At 33.0% G+C, this 24,970-nt stretch overlaps 2 protein-coding genes across 2 annotated transcripts in view; one reads left to right on the top strand and one right to left on the bottom strand.

The window, feature by feature from the left end:
- Nucleotides 1–11,869: 11,869 nt before the first annotated feature.
- On the bottom strand, nucleotides 11,870–18,320 carry LOC134709181 (neuronal acetylcholine receptor subunit alpha-3-like). Its single transcript, XM_063569388.1, has 2 exons — nucleotides 18,176–18,320; nucleotides 11,870–13,253 (listed from the first exon to the last, which is right to left on the bottom strand). Exon 2 carries the CDS (start codon nucleotides 13,175–13,177, stop codon nucleotides 11,870–11,872), a length of 1,308 nt encoding a protein of 435 aa, XP_063425458.1. The 5' UTR covers nucleotides 13,178–13,253; nucleotides 18,176–18,320.
- LOC134709035 (vezatin-like) overlaps nucleotides 17,742–24,970 on the top strand; it is a 36,116-nt gene continuing 28,887 nt past the window's right edge. The window contains exons 1-4 of the mRNA XM_063569336.1: nucleotides 17,742–17,846; nucleotides 21,753–21,878; nucleotides 23,133–23,216; nucleotides 24,580–24,725. Coding sequence (XP_063425406.1) covers nucleotides 17,811–17,846; nucleotides 21,753–21,878; nucleotides 23,133–23,216; nucleotides 24,580–24,725 — 392 coding nt within the window. The 5' untranslated portion in view covers nucleotides 17,742–17,810. The remainder of the gene's footprint in view (nucleotides 17,847–21,752; nucleotides 21,879–23,132; nucleotides 23,217–24,579; nucleotides 24,726–24,970) is intronic.

Raw genomic sequence — 24,970 nt, 5'->3', positions numbered from 1 at the left:
CGACGCTAGTTTCATAAACGCTGTGTAGCGGTGGGTGGTGTGGATGAGACCTGGGCGGGCGACCTTTTTGATATGAGTGACTTTTCCAGGGACAAGGGAAATGAATTTATCCTGAGCATTATCGATGTATTTTCCAAATATGGCTGGATTATACCACTCAAGAAAAAGAAGGGTGACATTGCGGAATGCATTCCAAGCGGTGTGCCCAAGAAGCTATCGACAAACAAAGGCAAAAATTTTACAACAAACACGTAAAAGCAAGGTATCGATATCTACTCCAGCGGGAACGAAGACAATTCGAGTATTGTCAAACGTTCGAAACTTTTCAGCCAACTCCACACGCACCTATATCGATGTCCTGGACGATCTTGTTCGCCAGTACAATACCAACAAACACCGCTATCAAGATGGCCCCTGTTGTCGTAAGTCATAAGGAGCATAAAAACAATTTGTATTGGAACCTTTCCCTCCCATTCAAACACCGCGAATTTCCGAAACAGAAAGGTACTTTCGAGAAGGGATACACCCCGCTGGACCGAGGAAGTATTCACCATTTTTGTCATATGTCCAATCGGCCTCCTACGATCTTTTTATCCATCTCCTCAAGAGTTTCAACAAAGTCCGTGGCCGCGGTGAAAATCTAGTTTCCCGAGTGAAAGTATCCCCCGTTCTCATCATCCGCATTACCTGTTGGATTAATATTTACAAAGGTACATACAGTGCATGATTACATTGTTTTGCCCCTTAAAACGCCCAATCGCCTTTAACTTACATCCGTGACACCAGAGAGACCCTAAGGGTGGTATGCACGTCCATGCCAATAAGCGGGGTCATATTCCAGGTAGTAAATAAATCTTTAAACGTTTTTTTTTCGGCGAATGTACCTCAATTTTATCCGCAATGGCTTTCCTATCTTCTAAAATCTGTTCCTGTACCTTCTTTAGCAGTCGATCAGCCTGCTAACCCTTTTCGACCCAAGTTGTTTTGCCTGGGTGACAACCTCCTCGTGTAGGGTTTGGGACGACGATGAATTTTAAGATTTGTCTTCGTTTCTATCAACTCTCAACCAACTGATATTTTCTCAACCGGGATTACCCTCGAAGGTGGTTCATTTTGGCTATATTTGACGTTTTCAACTACTAACTCCATGTTCAATTGGATCAATGTCTTCATCATAACAAAAAAATCAATTTAGGTCACCCCAAAACCACCATTCCCAATTTACTGTTTTTAGACCCATTTTTTGGGCCTACAAAACATATATATTCGAACACATTCGATCCTACAATCCTTATAAAAAATAAGAAAGTCGAGAAACGTACGCGGTGCGTCATGATTTTTCATCCCATAGCTCACAATTTGCACAGCTCCATCGGTTCTCTCTTTGCCAAGACGGTAGTCAGTTGCTTATTTAATCTCTCATATCCCCATGTGCGAATAGTTTCCGCTTTCCAGCACAAGGTTATAATTTTGCAGGTCTTTACTTCGTGTCGAAGTATTTAATGTCTTTGACAATCAAGGTTGAGTCCTGCCCTACTGTTCGCAATTTGATAATTTCCTCATCATTGCAGCGCTGTTCTCGATTGGCCTTTACAGCGGCCATTTTTTTTTCAGAATTTCTACCTCTTGTGCCGTATACTATCTCTGACCAGACATATTTGTAATCTTAAAGTCCATTGTATTTATTATATCTGTGAATTTCTATTTCTGTGTGTGTGTGTTTATTTCATCCACAAAGAAAACGTTTCCCTCGGCTCCAACATAAAAATGGGTGTGTGGCAGAACTCTCGTAATCATGCTACTGTTCATCTCTTAATAAGCCTTCAATTGAGGTATAAGGTAATAAGGGCCTGGGGTCAACGGCTCACAACAGTCCATTCTGTAAGACAAGTGTTCTGTAATTCAAAATATGCATTTCATTATTCAAAATTGGCTATTTTTTTATTTTCATGCATATTTTGGCATTTAGGTCCTCCGTAACCCCTCTAATGGTCATTGCGGCACATATCATTTATACTCAAGTTATTCCTCTATCAATACGCTTTAATTTGGTGAATAAAATTTGCCTTTGTTAGGGACTGAAGGGCTGTAGTAGTCCATTCCATTAATCAAAATAAGCTATTTCTTAATGTTCAAGCGTATTTCGATATTTAGGTCGTTCGTTACTTCTCTAATATGCGTTGCGGAACTTGTTGACAATAAACATTTTGTTCCTCTCGAAATATGCTTTCGAATGAGGTACGAAGTCTATCTATAATTAGAGGCTAAAGGGTTGCAGCAGTCCATACCATTATTCAAAATATCCATTTCATTATTCAAAATTGGCTGTTTCTTAATTTCCACGCGTATTTCGACATTTAAATCCTCTAATATGCGTTGCGGAACATGTTGACTATATACATTTTGTTCCTCTCGTTATAAGCTTTCGAATGAGGTATAAAGTTTATCTATAATTAGGGGTTAAAGGGTTGCAGCAGTCCATTCCATTATTTAAAATATCCATTTCATTATTCAAAATTGGCTATTTCTTAATTTTCACGCGTATTTCGACATTTAAGTCCTCTAATATGCGTTGCAGACCAAGTTGACTATATACAATTTGTTTCTCTCGTTATAAGCTTTTGAACAAGGTATACAGTTTATCTATAATTAGAGGCTAAAGGGTCGCAGTAGTCCATTCCATTATTCAAAATATCCATTTTATTATTCAAAATTGGCTATTTCTTAACTTTCACGCGTATTTCGACATTTAAGTCCTCTAATATGCGTTGCGGAACATGTTGACTATATACATTGTGTTCCTCTTGTAATAAGCTTTCGAATGAGGTATAAGGTTTATCTATAATTAGGGGCTAAAAGGTCGCAGCAGTCCATTCCATTATTCAAAATATCCATTTCATTATTCAAAATTGGCTATTTTATTAACTTTCACGCGTATTTCGACATTTAAGTCCTCTAATATGCGTTGCGGAACATGTTGACTATATACATTTTGTTCCTCTCGTTGTAAGCTTTCGAATGAGGTTGAAGGTTTATCTATAATTAGGGGCTAAAGGGTTGCAGCAGTCCATTCCATTATTCAAAATATCCATTTCATTATTCAAAATTGGCTGTTTCTTAACTTTCACGCGTATTTCGACATTTAAGTCCTCTAATATGCGTTGCGGAACATGTTGACTATATACATTGTGTTCCTCTCGTAATAAGCTTTCGAATGAGGTATAAGGTTTATCTATAATTAGGGGCTAAAAGGTCGCAGCAAACCATTCCATTATTCAAAATATCCATTTCATTATTCAAAATTGGCTATTTCTTAACTTTCACGCGTATTTCGACATTTAAGTCCTGTAATATGCGTTGCGGAACATGTTGACTATATACATTTTGTTCCTCTCGTAATAAGCTTTCGAATGAGGTATAAGTTTTATCTATAATTTGAGGTTGAAGGGTCGCAGCAGTACATTCCATTATTCAAAATATCCATTTCATTATTCAAAATTGGCTATTTCTTAACTTTCACGCGTATTTCGAGATTAAAGTCCTCTAATATGCGTTACGGAATATGTTGACTATATACATTTTGTTCCTCTCGTTATAAGCTTTTGAATTAGGTATAAATTTTATCTATAATTAGGGGCTTAAGGGTCGCAGCAGTCCATTCCATTATTCAAAATATCCATTTCATTATTCAAAATTGGCTATTTCTTAACTTTCACGCGTATTTCGACATTAAAGTCCTGTAATATGCGTTGCGGAACATGTTGACTATATACATTATGTTCCTCTCGTTATAAGCTTTCGAATGAGGTATAAGTTTTATCTATAATTTGGGGTTGAAGGGTTGCAGCAGTCCATTCCATTATTCAATATATCCATTTCATTATTCAAAATTGGCTATTTCTTAACTTTCACGCGTATTTCGACATTAAAGTCCTCTAATATGCGTTACGGAATATGTTGACTATATACATTTTGTTCCTCTTGTTATAAGCTTTTGAATTAGGTATAAATTTTATCTATAATTAGGGGCTTAAGGGTCGCAGCAGTCCATTCCATTATTCAAAATATCCATTTCATTATTCAAAATTGGCTATTTCTTAACTTTCACGCGTATTTCGACATTTAAGTCCTGTAATATGCGTTGCGGAACATGTTGACTATATACATTTTGTTCCTCTCGTTATAAGCTTTCGAATTGGGTATAAGGTTTATCTATAATTAGGGGCTAAAAGGTCGCGGCAGTCCATTCCATTATTCAAAATATCCATTTCATTATTCAAAATTGGCTATTTCTTAACTTTCACGCGTATTTCGACATTTAAGTCCTCTAATATGCGTTGCGGAATATGTTGACTATATACATTTTATTCCTCTCGTTATAAGCTTTCGAATTAGGTATAAATTTTATCTATAATTAGGGGCTTAAGGGTCGCAGCAGTCCATTCCATTATTCAAAATATCCATTTCATTATTCAAAATTGACTATTTCTTAACTTTCACGCATATTTCGACATTTAAGTCCTCTAATATGCGTTGCGGAACATGTTGACTATATACATTTTGTTCCTCTTGTTATAAGCTTTCGAATGAGGTATAAAGTTTATCTATAATTAGGGGCTAAAGGGTCGCAGCAGTCCATTCCATTATTCAGATATCCATTTCATTATTCAAAATTGGCTATTTCTTAACTTTCACGCGTATTTCGACATTTAAGTCCTCTAATATGCGTTGCGGAACATGTTGACTATATACATTTTGTTCCTCTCGTTATAAGCTTTTGAATAAGGTATAAATTTTATCTATAATTAGGGGCTTAAGGGTCGCAGCAGTCCATTCCATTATTCAAAATATCCATTTCATTATTCAAAATTGGCTATTTCTTAACTTTCACGCGTATTTCGACATTTAAGTCCTGTAATATGCGTTGCGGAACATGTTGACTATATACATTTTGTTCCTCTCGTTATAAGCTTTCGAATGAGGTATAAGTTTTATCTATAATTTGGGGTTGAAGGGTCGTAGCAGTCCATTCCATTATTCAAAATATCCATTTCATTATTCAAAATTGGCTATTTCTTAACATTCACGCGTATTTCGACATTAAAGTCCTGTAATATGCGTTGCGGAACATGTTGACTATATACATTATGTTCCTCTCGTTATAAGCTTTCGAATGAGGTATAAGTTTTATCTATAATTTGGGGTTGAAGGGTTGCAGCAGTCCATTCCATTATTCAATATATCCATTTCATTATTCAAAATTGGCTATTTCTTAACTTTCACGCGTATTTCGACATTAAAGTCCTCTAATATGCGTTACGGAATATGTTGACTATATACATTTTGTTCCTCTTGTTATAAGCTTTTGAATTAGGTATAAATTTTATCTATAATTAGGGGCTTAAGGGTCGCAGCAGTCCATTCCATTATTCAAAATATCCATTTCATTATTCAAAATTGGCTATTTCTTAACTTTCACGCGTATTTCGACATTTAAGTCCTGTAATATGCGTTGCGGAACATGTTGACTATATACATTTTGTTCCTCTCGTTATAAGCTTTCGAATTGGGTATAAGGTTTATCTATAATTAGGGGCTAAAAGGTCGCGGCAGTCCATTCCATTATTCAAAATATCCATTTCATTATTCAAAATTGGCTATTTCTTAACTTTCACGCGTATTTCGACATTTAAGTCCTCTAATATGCGTTGCGGAATATGTTGACTATATACATTTTATTCCTCTCGTTATAAGCTTTCGAATTAGGTATAAATTTTATCTATAATTAGGGGCTTAAGGGTCGCAGCAGTCCATTCCATTATTCAAAATATCCATTTCATTATTCAAAATTGACTATTTCTTAACTTTCACGCATATTTCGACATTTAAGTCCTCTAATATGCGTTGCGGAACATGTTGACTATATACATTTTGTTCCTCTTGTTATAAGCTTTCGAATGAGGTATAAAGTTTATCTATAATTAGGGGCTAAAGGGTCGCAGCAGTCCATTCCATTATTCAGATATCCATTTCATTATTCAAAATTGGCTATTTCTTAACTTTCACGCGTATTTCGACATTTAAGTCCTCTAATATGCGTTGCGGAACATGTTGACTATATACATTTTGTTCCTCTCGTTATAAGCTTTTGAATAAGGTATAAATTTTATCTATAATTAGGGGCTTAAGGGTCGCAGCAGTCCATTCCATTATTCAAAATATCCATTTCATTATTCAAAATTGGCTATTTCTTAACTTTCACGCGTATTTCGACATTTAAGTCCTGTAATATGCGTTGCGGAACATGTTGACTATATACATTTTGTTCCTCTCGTTATAAGCTTTCGAATGAGGTATAAGTTTTATCTATAATTTGGGGTTGAAGGGTCGTAGCAGTCCATTCCATTATTCAAAATATCCATTTCATTATTCAAAATTGGCTATTTCTTAACATTCACGCGTATTTCGACATTAAAGTCCTCTAATATGCGTTGCGGAATATGTTGACTATATACGTTTTGTTCCTCTCGTTATAAGCTTTCGAAATATGTATAAATTTTATCTATAATTAGGGGCTTAAGGGTCGCAGCAGTCCATTCCATTATTCAAAATATCCATTTCATTATTCAAAATTGGCTATTTCTTAACTTTCACGCGTATTTCGACATTTAAGTCCTGTAATATGCGTTGCGGAACATGTTGACTATGTACATTATGTTCCTCTCGTTATAAGCTTTCGAATTGGTTATAAGGTTTATCTATAATTAGGGGCTAAAAGGTCGCGGCAGTCCATTCCATTATTCAAAATATCCATTTCATTATTCAAAATTGGCTATTTCTTAACTTTCACGCGTATTTCGACATTTAAGTCCTGTAATATGCGTTGCGGAACATGTTGACTATATACATTTTGTTCCTCTCGTTATAAGCTTTCGAAATAGGTATAAGTTTTATCTATAATTTGGGGTTGAAGGGTCGTAGCAGTCCATTCCATTATTCAAAATATCCATTTCATTATTCAAAATTGGCTATTTCTTAACTTTCACGCGTATTTCGACATTAAAGTCCTCTAATATGCGTTACGGAATATGTTGACTATATACATTTTGTTCCTCTCGTTATAAGCTTTTGAATTAGGTATAAATTTTATCTATAATTAGGGGCTTAAGGGTCGCAGCAGTCCATTCCATTATTCAAAATATCCATTTCATTATTCAAAATTGGCTATTTTTTAACTTTCACGCGTATTTCGACATTTAAGTCCTGTAATATGCGTTGCGGAACATGTTGACTATATACATTTTGTTCCTCTCGTTATAAGCTTTCGAATGAGGTATAAGTTTTATCTATAATTTGGGGTTGAAGGGTCGTAGCAGTCCATTCCATTATTCAAAATATCCATTTCATTATTCAAAATTGGCTATTTCTTAACTTTCACGCGTATTTCGACATTAAAGTCCTCTAATATGCGTTACGGAATATGTTGACTATATACATTTTGTTCCTCTCGTTATAAGCTTTTGAATTAGGTATAAATTTTATCTATAATTAGGGGCTTAAGGGTCGCAGCAGTCCATTCCATTATTCAAAATATCCATTTCATTATTCAAAATTGGCTATTTCTTAACTTTCACGCGTATTTCGACATTTAAGTCCTGTAATATGCGTTGCGGAACATGTTGACTATATACATTTTGTTCCTCTCGTTATAAGCTTTCGAATGAGGTATAAGTTTTATCTATAATTTGGGGTTGAAGGATCGTAGCAGTCCATTCCATTATTCAAAATATCCATTTCATTATTCAAAATTGGCTATTTCTTAACTTTCACGCGTATTTCGACATTAAAGTCCTCTAATATGCGTTACGGAATATGTTGACTATATACATTTTGTTCCTCTCGTTATAAGCTTTTGAATTAGGTATAAATTTTATCTATAATTAGGGGCTTAAGGGTCGCAGCAGTCCATTCCATTATTCAAAATATCCATTTCATTATTCAAAATTGACTATTTCTTAACTTTCACGCGTATTTCGACATTTTAGTCCTCTAATATGCGTTGCGGAACATGTTGACTATATACATTTAGTTCCTCTTGTTATAAGCTTTTGAATTAGGTATAAATTTTATCTATAATTAGGGCTTAAGGGTCGCAGCAGTCCATTCCATTATTCAAAATATCCATTTCATTATTCAAAATTGGCTATTTCTAAACTTTCACGCGTATTTCGACATTTAAGTCCTCTAATATGCGTTGCGGAACATGTTGACTATATACATTTTGTTCCTCTCGTTATAAGCTTTTGAATTAGGTATAAATTTTATCTATAATTAGGGGCTTAAGGGTCGCAGCAGTCCATTCCATTATTCAAAATATCCATTTCATTATTCAAAATTGGCTATTTCTTAACTTTCACGCGTATTTCGACATTTAAATCCTCTAATACGCGTTGCGGAACATGTTGACTATATACATTTTGTTCCTCTTGTTATAAGCTTTCGAATGAGGTATAAAGTTTATCTATAATTAGGGGCTAAAGGGTCGCAGCAGTCCATTCCATTATTCAAAATATCCATTTCATTATTCAAAATTGGCTATTTCTTAACTTTCACGCGTATTTCGACATTTAAGTCCTCTAATATGCGTTGCGGAACATGTTGACTATATACATTTTGTTCCTCTCGTTATAAGCTTTCGAATGAGGTATAAGGTTTATCTATAATTAGGGGTTAAAGGGTCGCAGCAGTCCATTCCATTATTCAATATATCCATTTCATTATTCAAAATTGGCTATTTCTAAACTTTCACGCGTATTTCGACATTTAAGTCCTCTAATATGCGTTGCGGAACATGTTGACTATATACATTTTGTTCCTCTCGTTATAAGCTTTTGAATTAGGTATAAATTTTATCTATAATTAGGGGCTTAAGGGTCGCAGCAGTCCATTCCATTATTCAAAATATCCATTTCATTATTCAAAATTGGCTATTTCTTAACTTTCACGCGTATTTCGACATTTAAATCCTCTAATACGCGTTGCGGAACATGTTGACTATATACATTTTGTTCCTCTTGTTATAAGCTTTCGAATGAGGTATAAAGTTTATCTATAATTAGGGGCTAAAGGGTCGCAGCAGTCCATTCCATTATTCAAAATATCCATTTCATTATTCAAAATTGGCTATTTCTTAACTTTCACGCGTATTTCGACATTTAAGTCCTCTAATATGCGTTGCGGAACATGTTGACTATATACATTTTGTTCCTCTCGTTATAAGCTTTCGAATGAGGTATAAGGTTTATCTATAATTAGGGGTTAAAGGGTCGCAGCAGTCCATTCCATTATTCAAAATATCCATTTCATTATTCAAAATTGGCTATTTCTTAACTTTCACGCGTATTTCGACATTTAAGTCCTCTAATATGCGTTGCGGAACATGTTGACTATATACATTTTGTTCCTCTCGTTATAAGCTTTCGAATGAGGTATAAGGTTTATCTATAATTAGGGGTTAAAGGGTCGCAGCAGTCCATTCCATTATTCAAAATATCCATTTCATTATTCAAAATTGGCTAACATGTTTAACCCCGCTGAATTATTTATGTATGTGTCTGTCCCAATTGAGTCTGTAATTTAGTGGTTGTCATTTGTGTATGTGTTACATATTAGTTTTTCGTTCATTTTGTAAAATAGATAAGGCCGTTAGTTTTTTACATTGTCTTATTGGGGCCTTTTATAGCTGACTATGCGGTATGGGCTTTGCTCATTGTTGTAGGCTGTACGGTGAGCTATAGTCGTTGATGTCTGTGTCATTTTGGTCTTTTGTGGATGTTTGTCTCATTGACAATAATACCACATCTTCTTTTTTATATTTCCTCATTTTTATGCATATTTTTGCATTTAGGTCGGCCGTAAACCCTCTTATGGTCATTGCAAATCAAAATGTAGCTATAGTGTCACGGTCAAATTTTTTTATATTTTTTTCACTATTCACCGGTTCAATTTGAATAATGAAACATAAACCATTTCATTATTCATTATTCATTTTTCAATATTGAATAGTGAATAATGAACTATTTCATTATTCATTATTGAATAATGAATAATGAACTATGAATAATGGACGTACTTCAGCCCGGTCCTAAATTGATGTAAATGATATGCATGGCCTTCCAAATACCGTTTCGATCTGTATCATCAATGAAGAGACATTAATTGTCGAAATCCAGGTGTACAAATTTTTGCACCTCAAGTTTTCGTACAATACCATCTTCTCCACAAGTTTATTGTTTTCTATTTGGCATCAAATAATAATGAAGATCCATATTGCATCTCGTGATAATTTATGTCGGGCAATCGTCAATGGCAGTCAGCAGGGTTCGATCTGTTAGTCAAATGCGTTTTGTTAAAATAAACTTATTATTTTTTTAAGTCTTTTTGAAAGTGTTGTTTGTGCTGTATTTAGAACCATCTACCAAGAAATATGTTATACATACACACGTCTAACGCAATCATAGGTTTAAACGTTGTTTTCAATTTAGACTTGGTTATATACATATTTCTGTGACTGTAACATTCATTAATTTATAGGATCCTTTACAATTATAGATAATTTAGCTGATCTGTAACAATACCATCTTCATGCCTTATACCGGTATATAATGTACTGTTTACGACACTAGATTAAAACTGACGAGGAAAGGTAACACCCGGCCAACGTAGGCTTCATTTTTTATGCCCAGGGATTGAAGTCATAAAACTTTGCTCAGTGCTTAGAGCTCAAAAAATCATGCTCGAAACATGAAATCCAGCATTTGATTGGTTGTTTTTTTTTGTATGAGTACAAAAAACCGACTCAAAAGTTTTGTGACTTCAAGGCTAGGTGATCGAGTGGTCTAGCGCGTCGGATACAGTGCAGGCATTTTGGTGACACGCTATCTCAGTAGCATGAGTTCGAATCCCGGCGAGTGAAGAACAAAAAATTTGCAAAAGCAAATTTACAGATCTTACATTTTTGGGTTGATGTGTAGAGTCAATTTTGATGTTTAAAGTCAATTTTGTCTCACAAAAGTCAAATTTTGTGTATTTAAAGTCGATTTTGTATGCAAATTAGTTCACAGAATCAAAACTAAACTAATTTGCATACAAAATTGACTTTTGTCTCCCAATGTTCAAATTAGGAAACAAAAGTCAAGTCTGTGTAACAAAAATGAATTTTGTCATTACCAAAGTGACTTTTGTCCACTGAAAGATAATTTTGTATGACAGAATTTTTAATTTGTAGTATGTTACAAATTTTGTTAAACTGAACTCATTTTGGTTGAACAAAAGTCACTTTTGTCCGTACAAAATTGAATTTCGAGTACAAAACCACAAGAGTCCCATTCGGCGCCCCGTACGATGAGCCTTTTATAGCTGACTATGCGGTATCGGTTTTAATTCTTCTTTTTTGACGTGTGTGGACTTATAGTTGTTGATACCTTTGGTTTGTGGTATCTGGTGGAGAGTCGTCTCATTGGTATTTATACAACAACCATTTTTTTCATATAGTTATTTACATCTCTATCACTTCGTCTTGGCGGACAGTTGTCTCAATGGCAATCATACCACATTTTCTTATCTTTACAATTAGTACCTTGGGAAAACATAATGTCAGTAGAAATTACAATCATATCCAAATCTTATTCTTCTGTAATATCTAAGTAATTCCAAATCCATCCTTAAATCTGATAAATTAAAATCTACATACTTTTATAAAAAATAATATAAGTAATCATTTTCAGTTTTGCTCAATTTATTTGAACAATGTAAAAGAAAAAGAAATGAAAACCCAGTTTATGATATATAACTCCAATTTGATTACAATTCATGATTCGTGCAATCTAATCATTGTTATCAATAACACAACAATGTTAAACACAGCAACAATTGTAGCTATCATATTGATAATTCTGTCCAAAGCTGTTGCTACGTCTCGCCATGCAATATTATCGTAGTTATTGCGAGGCGCTGCCGAGTCATCCTTATTATCATTATTTTTCAAATCTCCTTCTTTATGATTTATTTGGTCAACATTGCTCTTACATGCAAGAGAAGGATGGTCTTCATTGGATGTTTTTGACGAAGTCGTCGTTTTGGGGGAAATCTTGACTTTGCAATGGCAACGAAGAAAATATCTAACAATGTGTTTATATACCACTGGAACGTCTTTGTTGTCTTCATAGTGATAGTATCCAAGTGTTTTAACTATTCCCAAAACAGTCAAACTACTATAAATGAGCTGAACAAACACAAATACATTAAACAACGACACAGTGTCCGTAGATGGAAGTTTGTCCAAAACAGTTGTCAAAAAAACAATGTATGTTAACAGAAGACTAACACAGAAAGACAATCGCTCACCTGATGCTACTGGTATCAAGAATGATAAACTATTTACGGTACATATAATAATAGATGGACAAACTAAATTAAGAACAAGAAAAAACGGTTTTCGAGTTAAATTCAAAACATAAATGACGTTTAAAATGGGACCATTTGAAATGTCATTATAAACTGAAGATGATAATTTCCATTCAGAATTTTCAATAGTGTAAATATTTAATATTGTAGTTGCTGAAGTTCTCGGAATAACGGTGCTGTAAAAGTTGAGTGGTACGAACGAAATATCGCATTTGTGATTATCGAACGGATAATAGGTTATATCCGTAGAACAACTTGTCCGAAGGATCGCTAGCAGCGTTGTCTTGGCTGTTCCATTTTTCAAAAAGGATACAAATGCTGAATCACTATCAAACGAACTGCTGAACTGAAAGATTGAAGTTTGTTCCACCATATGTCGAATATAAATCTTCGGAACCCATACTTCATGTACATTTAGTTGTGTCATAGCTATGTCATTGAATTCAGAATTATTCCACCTCATAGCAATTTGTTCATCGTTCCATTGTAATACAAACGTTCCAGCGAACGTCAAAATTCCGGTTAAAACATCAAAATCGATTACTGAGTTCAAGTAAAGATCGACATTTACTGTAACTGGTTCACTAAGGTTGATTCTGGGGTGTAAACGTCTGGAGTAATTCGCCAATAGATATTCATTCAAACGTTTCACGTCAGAATATAAAACAGCGTCAACAGGAATAACTATGAGCAGAATAAACAGTGCCTTCATTTTTCTTGTTCGATGACCCAACTGTCTAGATTTACCTACATGGTTTTGTATATGGCAGATCGGAAAACCATTTTATCTTGAATGAAATGAAAATAATAAATCACTTTAGAGAATGGATATCAACTGTGACGGGATAAACTAATGCAATTTATACAATTTTCTGTCTTGTTAATGCAAATATCTGGGCAGAAATACATCTTTTTTTAATTTTAAAAGTCCAAATTGATGTTTATCCCTACTATTGTTTTAATTTATATTATTGCTTATTCCCTACGGTCAACTTAGGAAAATTCTCAATAACGGAACAAATTTACAGATAAATAATTAATTTGAAATTGAAAGAAATATTGCAAAATTTTGAAATATTAAAGGCTATTGATACAGTATAATAACCAAACATAACAAGTTTGAAAGGGATTACACAGAGTATAGGTTTGTAGTTAAATGTTAGAGAATTTGTATAAACCATTGATAAATACCCGATATTGCAGTTGATTTTTTCTCTCTCTTAAATTAGGCTTAAAACTGCGTCAGTCAGTATGTATGTGTAGCATTTAAAAAGAATAGGAGAAAGGGAAATTCATATATATTATATCATCTGTATAACAATGATGATAATTATAATTTATATATGTTTGATAAATACAATTTACTTTTCTACATTGGTTAGAGGTATGGGGGGAGGGTTGAGATCTCACAAACATGTTTAACACCGCCGCATTTTTGCGCCTGTCCCAAGTCAGGAGCCTCTGGCCTTTGTTAGTCCTGTATTATTTTAATTTTAGTTTCTTGTATACAATTTGGAAATTAGTAAGGCGTTCATTATCACTGAACTAGTATATATTTGTTTAGGGGCCAGCTGAAGGACGCCTCTGGTGCGGGAATTTCTCGCTACATTGAAGACCTGTTGGTGACCTTCTGCTGTTGTTTTTTTATTTGGTCTGGTTGTTGTCTCTTTGACGCATTCCCCATTTCCATTCTCAATTTAATATATTATACAATTATGGCCCGTAGAGGTGAATATCTAAAATTGTCAACACGAGAAGGTTATTTCAATGAGGGCGCAGCCACTAAGGGGCCACAATTGTTTTATTGTACCGAACTAACAGTTGAAGGGTCCTTTGAACACCAACAATATTCTAAAATCTTTACATAACAAACACCAAGATCACATTTGAAAATACATTTGTGTTCTAGAATTTCTCGAATGTACAACAAAGACAACAAAGGTAGAATCTTTTTGTAAAATATTGATGGCTCTGATATCTCTTGATAGTTTCAGAGGAAAAGATGTTTGTAAAACATAACAAAAATTTAAGAAAAAGTGGTAAAATTGACTATAAAAGGCAATAACTCCTTAAGGGGTCAACGGACCATTTTGTTTACGTTGACTTATTTTTAGATCTTACTTAGATGAACATTATTGCTGCTCACAGTTTATCTCTATCTATAATAATATTCAATATAAAAACCAAAAGCGGAAAATTTCCTGAAAATTTCCTTAAAATTACCAATTCAACCCATCAAACAGTTGTCCGATTCATTTGAAAATTTCAGGACAGATAGATCTTGACTTGAGAAACGATATCACCCCGGGTCATATTTGCTCTAAATGCTTTGGTTTCAGAGTTAAAAGCCAAAATCTACATTTTACCCCTATGTTCTATTTTTAGCAATGACGGCCATCTTGGTTAGCTGGCCGGGTCATCGCACACATTTTTTGAACTAGATACCCCAATTATGATTATGGCCAAGTTTGGTTAAATTTGGCCTAGTAGTTTTATAGGAGAACATTTTCGTAAAAGTTAACAGACGACGACGGACGACGGATGCCAAGTGATGAGAAAAGCTCACTTGGTCCTTTGTGGCAGGTGAGCTAAAAATAAATTTTATAATTTCAACAGATGGTGTATAAATAATTTTACGTATTAATGGTTTTGATGTTCTTAAAGGTACTACTTCAGATTAGAAGTGTCAAAGGCGAAAAATATATTTCAATGGTTTGTTGTTGAGAACTCGTTGCTGAGAAAAGTGTTAACTTTTTAGCTCACCTGCCCCGAAGGGCCAAGTGAGCTTATGCCATCACTTGGCGTCCGTCGTCGTTCTTCGTCCGTCGTCCGTCGTCCGTCGTCTGTCGTCTGTCTTCGTCGTCGTCTGTCGTCGTAAACTATTTTAAGAATCTTCTCCTCTGAAACTACTGGGCCAAATACTTCCAAACTTTAACTGAATGTTCCTTAGGGTTTCTAGTTTATAGATTTGATCCGAAGTTTTGATCTATCAACAAACATGGTCGCCATTGCTAAAAATATAACATATATGGCTTATAGCTCAAAAATGAAAGCATTTAGAACAAATTTGACATGGGATAAAAATGTTCATTAGGTCAAGATCTATCAGCCCTACTATTTCCAGATGAATCAAACAACCCATTGTTGGGTTGTTGCCACTTCATTGGAAATTTAAGGAAATTTTGCAGTTTTTGGTCATTATCTTGAATATTATTATAGATAAAGATAAACTGTAAACAGCAAAAATGATCAGCAAAGTAAGATCTACAAATAAGTTAATATGACTAAAATTGTCAATTGACCCTTTAAGGGGTTATTGTCCTTTAATGACAATTTTTCACAATTTGTTCATCATATTTGCTAACTTTAAAAAAAATTTCTTCTCTAAAACCACTCCACCAAATTCAACCAAACTTCAACTGAATGATCAGTAGGGTGTATAAAATAAAGTTTGTGTTTTATTTTCTATTTCGTCAAAAAACAGGGCCATAATGGCTAAAAATAGAACACAGGGTAAAATGCAGTTTTTGGCTTATATCTCAAAAACTCCAGCATTTAGAGCAAATAAAACAAGAAGTTAAAGTATTCATTAGGTCAAGGTCTACCTGTCCTGAAATTTTCAATCGAATTGGGTAACTGTTTTTTTCAGGTATAATGCCCCTGAATTGATGATTTTAAAGAAATTTTGCAGTTTTTGGATATTATTATAGATACAGATAAACTGTTAATAGCAAAAATGTTAAGCAAAGTAAGATCTACAAATAAGTCAAATTTACCAAAATTGTCAATTGACCCCTTAAGGAGTTATTGCCCCTTAAAGACTTTTTCACAATTTGTTCATCATGTTGACTTACTTTAAAAGATCTACTCCTTTGAAAGTGCTGTATTAATTTCAGCCAAACTTAGGCTAAATGAGTTTCAGAGTATCTAGTATAAATTTTATATTTTATTTCCTTGCTTGTTAAGAAACATAGCTCCTATGGCTAAAATAGAACATAGGAGAAAATGCTTTTTTTTTTGGCTTTTGAAGAAAATAGGACGATCCAAAAAACATTTAAATAAATTGAAAAGCCAAAATAATCATTGATGAGAGATTTAACCAAAAAAATTAAGGTGAGCGATTCAGGCTCTTGAGAGCCTCTTGTTTAAGTAATTAACTGCACACCTACCCTTATTACTGTCATTATACTTTGAACAATGAATGAAGAGATTCCTATTACAAATTTTGTTTTGGATGCACAATTTAAAACTTGGGATGCGTTTGAAACGAAACTGACACAAATTTCATTCAGCAATAGATACAAACGCAGCTCTAAAAACAAGTATACATCAAAAGCAAAGTTTGCTTACTGCTGAATTGGATACTGAATCTGAGGTAAACCTAAAATACTTAATGAACGGCAATGCAATCATATCGAAAGACGATATGAAACTACACCAAATGCTTCCAACCAAAATATTGGATGAGCATATCAACAGTGCTAGAGTAAATCAAAGTACTGAGGTACTGAACATCGGATGACCGTATGTTCTTGTGGATGGTCTAAGGCACATGTCACAGAAACAGATCACATATCTATACCTGAAGCTAGGGTTAATTTACAGAGATATTTTATTCTGATACAAGTTCGTGCCTAAATGATAGATTAATGACAGGAAATGCAACCTCATCGTATAAATAACTATTATAGTGTAGTGTTAGAAATCAGTGTACCATTTACTATTATACTAATATCCCCAGGGAATACACTGGTTTGTTAACTTGTTATATATTATATTAATATTACGGTTGCATGCCATACTAGTAATTTTCATCTATTACTAAATTGTATATAGAATCATTTTATTCTATTAGTGCAGTGCAAATTCAAGCTCATTCGCACACAAGTTAAACTTTTACCGTATGAAGTATTCTCCTAGTTTGTAAATTTATAGCCTTATTTAAAGTATTTTTATTTCCTGTATTGATGATTTTCAACGGTTACTTCAAAATACACATACACATATGTGGTGTTCCATAACTGGAAGGAGTACTATGCAATAGAAGAAGAAGATGATTTAATTTATCTTAACATATATTGTATATTGAGTTTTTAACTTGATCAGAGACATATATACATGTGTATATATGTCTCTGACTTGATTCACCCTTGGCCCTCTATTTTAATCTAATATTGAACTGTATATTCGCACCGCCAGGTAAAGTGTCCCTTCAAAGGAGGATTTTTTTTAGTAGATCGAAATTGAGATTGAAGTAGTAGTGTCGTTCCCCATTACCTTTTTATCCAATTGCAGTTTTTCATATATTTTTTTTACATTGCAATAGTTGTTGTTCAATCGATGAAATGGACGAAGAATCAGACGAGGATGTTTATTTTGCGGTATTTTTAATTAACGGTGGTTTAGAAATCAGTGGTTAAAAACATAAAATCAAATAATTTGCAATAAAGTTAAGGTTCATCATAACAAACGGACAAATATGGCTGTAGTTAAATGTACATGTCAAAAATTACTCTGAGTACAGACTTACCTGTAAAGTTGGAAAAGTTTTAATGCCTAGCATCCACTAGATTTAGTAAAATAAAATAAAGTTAAATGCAGTTTGTGTTCTTTCTTGGTTTTTGATGGGCACTGCAAGAGTTATAGTACTCACAGGTTATTGATATATGTAATAATAGGGGGATAGACATGAAATTGCACCCATACTTACCATTATCTTTGTGAAGTCAGTTAAAACAGGTGTTAATCCAGATGACTGGAAAACTGTCCATGTCTCTCCTGTATACAAAAAAGGCCAAAAATATAACCCTGAAAACTACTGTACAGTATGTCCTATACCACTCACATGTTTTTGTTGCAAACTTTTATAACACATCATAGTTAAACACAACATGAAACATGAAGGTAATCACAACATTTTAAATCCCCTACAGCATGGATTTCACAGAGGTCGATCCTGTGAAACACAACTACTAGAATTTATAGACAATGTCTCACTTAACATGGAAAACAGATATTTTGGTCATGGATTTATCTAGAGCATTCCATAAAGTTTCACATTCTTTTTTAACTAATAATTTATAGCATTACGGGATACAGGGGGAATTAAATAACTGGATACAAAATTTTCTTAGCAATGGTAAACAGGCAGTAGTTCTAGAGGGGGGAAAATCTGAGTAAGTTGCAGTTTAATAATAATAATACTTTATTATATGCTAGAGGTACTTAGCTTGTGGAAAAAATACCTTTACGTGTAAGACTATGTAATGGTTAGGACAAAAAAAACAATTAACATATAATTTTTTTTTATGGCCTTAAAATCTGATGTGGATTTCTTGTACTTCAGTGAACATTGATGTCTTTAATACTTTATTCCAAAAGCAAGTACAGCTTATAGGATATACATTCATTTTTTGACAAATTAATTAAATCACAAAAATTATTCGCAAGGCAAGATCTATTAAAAGAAGTCAAATTTTGCAGATAAAGTAAGTAGACTGTCACTCTTCATACATTGTAGGAGTGATTGCCCTTGAAAGATGAATTTTGTTATCCTCTTTTGTGTTTTGAGCTAAAACTTAAGAACATAGAGAGAAACTAAACAGACTAAAAGATCAGTAATACAAGATCAACAAAATAGTGATTTTTTATCATGAGGTCTATTCTGCTGTTCAATGTTGGAGAGAGTCCTTTGTTAGATGTCGATATGCACATGGAGCGATACAGGCTCTAAAGAGCCTTTTATTTTTTTTTTAATTAGCATCCCTTTTTATACGACCGCAAAATTTGAAAAAATTTTCGTCGTATATTGCTATCATACTGGCGTCGTCGTCGTCGTCGTCCGAATACTTTTAGTTTTCGCACTCTAACTTTAGTAAAAGTGAATAGAAATCTATAAAATTTTATCACAAGGTTTATGACCACAAAAGGAAGGTTGGTATTGATTTTGGGAGTTTTGGTCCCAACATTTTAGGAATTAGGGGCCAAAAAGGTCCCAAATAAGCATTTTCTTGGTTTTCGCACTACAACTTTAGTTTAAGTTAATAGAAATCTATGAAATTTTGACACAAGGTTTATGACCACAAAAGAAAGGTTGGGATTGATTTTGGGAGATTTTGTTTCAATAGTGTAGGAATAAGGGGCCAAAAAAGGGCCCAAATAAGCATTATTCTTGGTTTTCGCACAATAACTTTAGTTAAAATAAATAGAAAATAATGAAATTTAAACACAATGTTTATGACCACAAAAGGAAGGTTGGTATTGATTTTGGGAGTTAAGGTCCCAACAGTTTAGGAATTAGGGGCCAAAAAGGGACCCAAATAAGCATTTTTCTTGGTTTTCGCACCATTACTTTAGTATAAGTAAATAGAAATCTATGAAATTTAAACACAAGGTTTATGACCATAAAAGGAAGGTTGGTAATGATTTTGGGAGTTTTGGTCCCAACAGTTTAGGAATAAGGGGCCCAAAGGGTCCAAAATTAAACTTTGTTTGATTTCATCAAAATTGAATAATTGAGGTTCATTGATACAGTATGCCGAATCTAACTGTGTATGTAGATTTTTAACTTTTGGTCCCGTTTTCAAATTGGTCTACATTAAGGTCCAAAGGGTCCAAAATTAAACTTCGTTTGATTTTGACAAAAAATTAATCGGTTGGGTTCTTTGATATGCTGAATCTAAAAATGTACTTAGATTCTTGATTATCGGCCCAGTTTTCAAGTTGGTCCAAATAGGGGTCCAAAATTAAACTTTGTTTGATTTCATAAAAAATTGAATAAATGGGGTTCTTTGATATGCCAAATCTAACTGTGTATGTAGATTCCTCATTTTTGGTCTTGTTTTCAAATTGGTCTACATTAAAGTCCAAAGGGTCCAAAATTAAACTTAGTTTGATTTTAACAAAAATTAAAATCTTGGGGTTCTTTGATATGCTGAATCCAAACATGTACTTAGATTTTTGATTCTGGGCCCAGTTTTCAAGTTGGTCCTAATCAGGATCTAAAATTATTATATTAAGTTTTGTGCAATAGCAAGTCTTTTCAATTGCACAGTATTGCGCAATGGCAAGAAATATCTTATCGCAAAATATTGTGAAATAGCAATTTTGTTTTTAATTAGAGTTATCTTTCTTTGTCCAGAATAGTAAGCAAGAAATATCTAATTGTAAGAATTTTTTTTATTTGGAGTTATCTTTCTTTGTCCAGAATCAACTTAAATCTTTGTTATATATACAATATACAATGTATATTCACTTTTTACTACCAACTGATAAATTAAAATAATCTTTACCATTCAGTGATAACAAGCAGTTTTTTTACATCTTAATATTTTATGATGTATTTAAATGAGTAGTAATTGTTGCAAACTCCATTAGAAATTTTAATTGAGATTAGTTTTGGAATAAGGGAAAGGGGGATGTGATTAAACAAATTAGGTTAAATTTTCTCATTTGAAATTTCATAAATAAAAAGAAAATTTCTTCAAACATTTTTTTGAGAGGAATAATATTCAACAGCATAGTGAATTGCTCTAAGAGAAAACAAAAATTTTAATTTCATTAGAACACATTCATTCTGTGTCAGAAACCTATGCTGTGTCAACTATTTAATCACAATCCAAATTTAGAGCTGAATCCAGCTTGAATGTTGTGTCCATACTTGCCCCAACCGTTCCGGGTTCAACCTCTGCGGTCGTATAAAGCTACGCCCTGCGGAGCATCTGGTTGAAACATTATTGTGACATTTTTATCAGATCAAGCTCTCAATTTTTGTTATCTTTATCAATGTTTATGCCAGAGGTACTTAGCTTGTGGAAAAAATACCTTTACGTGTAAAACTATGTAATGGTAAGGACAAAAAAAACAATTAACATACAATTTTTTTTTATGGCCTTAAAATCTGATGTGGATTTCTTGTACTTCAGTGAACATTGATGTCTTTAATACTCATTGACTATGTTGATTTTGGGAACTACATTTTTGTACCATTTGATTTTTATGGGGGTGGGTGCTAAGATGAAATTTGAAAAAAGAGTCAGGATAAACAAATAAAATTTAATAAAAGGTAGAACCAAATAGTAAAAAATTAAAAAGGCTGGACAAAATTTTATCATCCTTGCTTCCCCAAACCCCCTACCACCCATAAAAATCAAATGGTAGGTCCCTTAAAGATAGAGTTTTTGAGTTTGGTTCTGTTTTACCAATTTTTGCATAAGGTTGTATGTTAGAGCATTCAGGTATTGTGATAACACTTGAAGTTTTAAATTTAGTACAATGTTTTTATGTAGAATTCTCCATTAATGAAACATCTTGAAGAAGCTGGGATTGATATTAAGGATGAGACTGTTATTCAATCCAACAAATCAGATACTGTCAAAATAGAGAATACTTCTAAGATTCATTTCAGCACACACGTAAGTACATGTAAAATTATTGTAGTTTAAATCATATAACATGCAATTTATTCATGACCTTCATTAGTTAGTTGTGCTAACATGACTTAAGGTATTATTAATTAGAAGTGGTCAGCGGCTGATTCATGGGGTGTAGGGGACTCCAATGTCATCAATTGTTGAGTTGGCTGTATAAATAAGGAATGTTGCTGTTCGTCTGATTGTCTTTTTCTGAATTTATGTTGATAATCCAGACAAATATCTGTGTCAATTGTTATTTTATTTCAGTTTCAGGAAATAAGGCTCCTTTCTTTTCAAAATCTAGGATCATCCCTCATTACAGAGTTTGACACGTAATTTAGATACAAAAAATATTTAGCAGTTACAATGTATATAGACTGAAATAGACTGAAATTAAGTTATTCTTCATATGTTTTCATGGAAGTGACAATTGAATACACAAAGAAGAAGTTTTAATAGATAAAGGAAGATGTGGTATGAGTGCAAATGAGACAACTCTCCATCCAAGTCCAGTTTAGATGAAATTCCAGTTTTTGTCAATATTTCAATGGCACATTACTTGTAGATTAATTATCACCTATATGTACATGTGTACATCAATGATAAAAGGCATGCTCAGAAGGATTTTGCAATTTGAAGAAAATTAAGGAAGACGGAATGCAGACCTATTTGTCTTTAAGTCATAAGAAACCTCAAATTAAAAAAAAATATGCATAAGTTTTTTATAACTAAAGGGATAGTTTTCATTATACAACTTGTGTACATATACTTTTTTTCTGAGAAAAATTCTTTAATTTGTCCACCTTTAGAAGAAGTTTACTTATTCTTAATTGCTTGCTTCCAGGAAGCAATTCGCCGACATATTATCTGTATGCATAGTGACCCGAGCGTAACCCTCCTCGTAAAAATCTGGTGACCACAATACGCATGGATCTGTCATTGAATTAAACAAATATCTGATTATACATGTTCAATACCCACGCTTTTTGTGATTTGTTTACTATAAGGTGACAATCGGTAAAACTCGGCTTCAAAACACAGCATTTAATGAGTAGCCATATTTGTTAAATCATAACAAACAGAGAGAAACAAAATTGACAATTAAATGATATATTTGCGAAAATAATGATAAAATCGTGCACAGACGACTAAGTTTATGATGTATACATGCATTGGTTCAAGAATTGGACAAACATTATTTTTCACCACTCACTCGTTTCATATGACTTTAATTTGATATATTTTATATTTTAGTTGCAATGCTGGTACTCTTACATGTATTGTTTTATCATTAGTGTTTTGGGAATAAATATCTTAAAAGAAGAGAAAACTAACTTAGTAAGTTTTTTTTATCATAATGTATAATATGCACTCAAGATGTACCATATCAATGTTTTTATTGCTGTTCACATATTAGATAAACATTTGAGAATTTATTATTGTAAACAAAAATTATTTTTTTTACAAAAAAGAAAAAATTAGAGATGAACAACTGCAGTTTAGCTCAAATGTGTCTGGGACATTTATGGACAAATAGATATAATGTTTTCATCTAGCTATATGTTTTTGCACAAATGTTTGCTTTTAAAGTTATTGTGTTAAAAAACTTATTTCCCAGAAACATATGATGGTACATATATTGATTATATTCTTTACAACTTATACATGTACATGTATATATATAGTGATTGTTGATAACCTGTTTGATTTCAGTTAATTGACCTAAATTTCAGTGAATTTGACCAAAATGTCATGCTTTAGGATCTTTGATACTATTATTTACCTTATTTCTTGAGGAAATGACTTTTATATGTCAATGAATATCATTGTCATGGTAACCTCTATGTCATGCTTTAGTTTCTTTGATGCTATTATTTACCTTATTTCTTGAGGAAATGACTTATATATGTAAATGAATATCATTGTCATGGTAACCTCTTTGTCATGTTTGATTTACATGCAGGTCGATAGAGCCTTTAAAATTATATTCAATCTTGCAACATTTTTAGAATAGTATGATATGAAAAAAAAGATATATGATTTTGTTCAGTTAAATCATTTGTAAAAGTGAAATAAGGAAGTAATAATTCACTTTTAGCAGCCAATTTTGTTCAATTTGGTCAAAATATTAAGAAAAGTCTTACCAAAGAAACATCTCTGATGAATTATTCACTTGTAAGTTAATAATTCGACTCATTGAATTGATATTCATGTGACCTTCAATGTTACCCATTAGCTAGTGATTAGTTATGCATGTATTAGTCTAGTCTGAGATTGGTCTGACTTCCAACGACTGTTTGCATGTCAACCTGGGGCCATGTTTATACATATTATGTGACTGTCTGCAGTCTACAGGGGCCATCTTAATAGTTAAATAGAGGGCGTGTAGTCTCAAATACACTCAAAATTTTGATATATATTAGGGATTAGATATATTGTTGACTGTTTATTTCAGACTAATCTTAATTTGTATATACGTTTTAGTATATTGTATATGAATTTTAGGATTTGAGTCAAATCTTCGAACATAAATTTTGATAGCTAATGCCCCTTTACTGGCTGAAGTTTCAAAATTTATTTGTTTATTTCACCAATAATTTGAAGTCTTAATTTTCCATATATGTTCTATGACTCACTATAAAAATAACAAAACTATTTAAAGAAAAGAAAGAAGTAAAAAATGGTCATCATTACATTTCAGGAGAATATATACAAAGACAAATTACTTTTGTTGGCTGTCAAGTCAAAAGCATTTGAAGCAGAGGACCAACAGTTTTTAGAAAATTTTAAAGAAAATTATGAAGAAAAGAAACAACTAAACATGGATCCTTTTATAAAATCCAAGATGTAAGTATATAGAGATATTTAAAATTTTGAAATATGATCATGACTTTGCAGTTTTATTATAGGTTTTTCTAGTTTAAACCGCTATGGAGGAAAACATCCTTGTAGTTATCCTTTTGAATGTTGTGAACTTTATCCATTCCAATAGTTTATTGCCTTGTGGTCACAGATGATAAAGAGTCAAATTCCCTGGTGTTAAGGAATAAAACTCATTAAAACAGTTCTATTGCCTTGTGGTCACAGATGAT

Source organism: Mytilus trossulus, chromosome 1 (assembly GCF_036588685.1).
Source record: "Mytilus trossulus isolate FHL-02 chromosome 1, PNRI_Mtr1.1.1.hap1, whole genome shotgun sequence".
Lineage (NCBI taxonomy): Eukaryota > Metazoa > Mollusca > Bivalvia > Mytilida > Mytilidae > Mytilus > Mytilus trossulus.
Note: the sequence above shows the minus strand (reverse complement) of the source record. Positions and strands in the feature narration are given on the sequence as shown.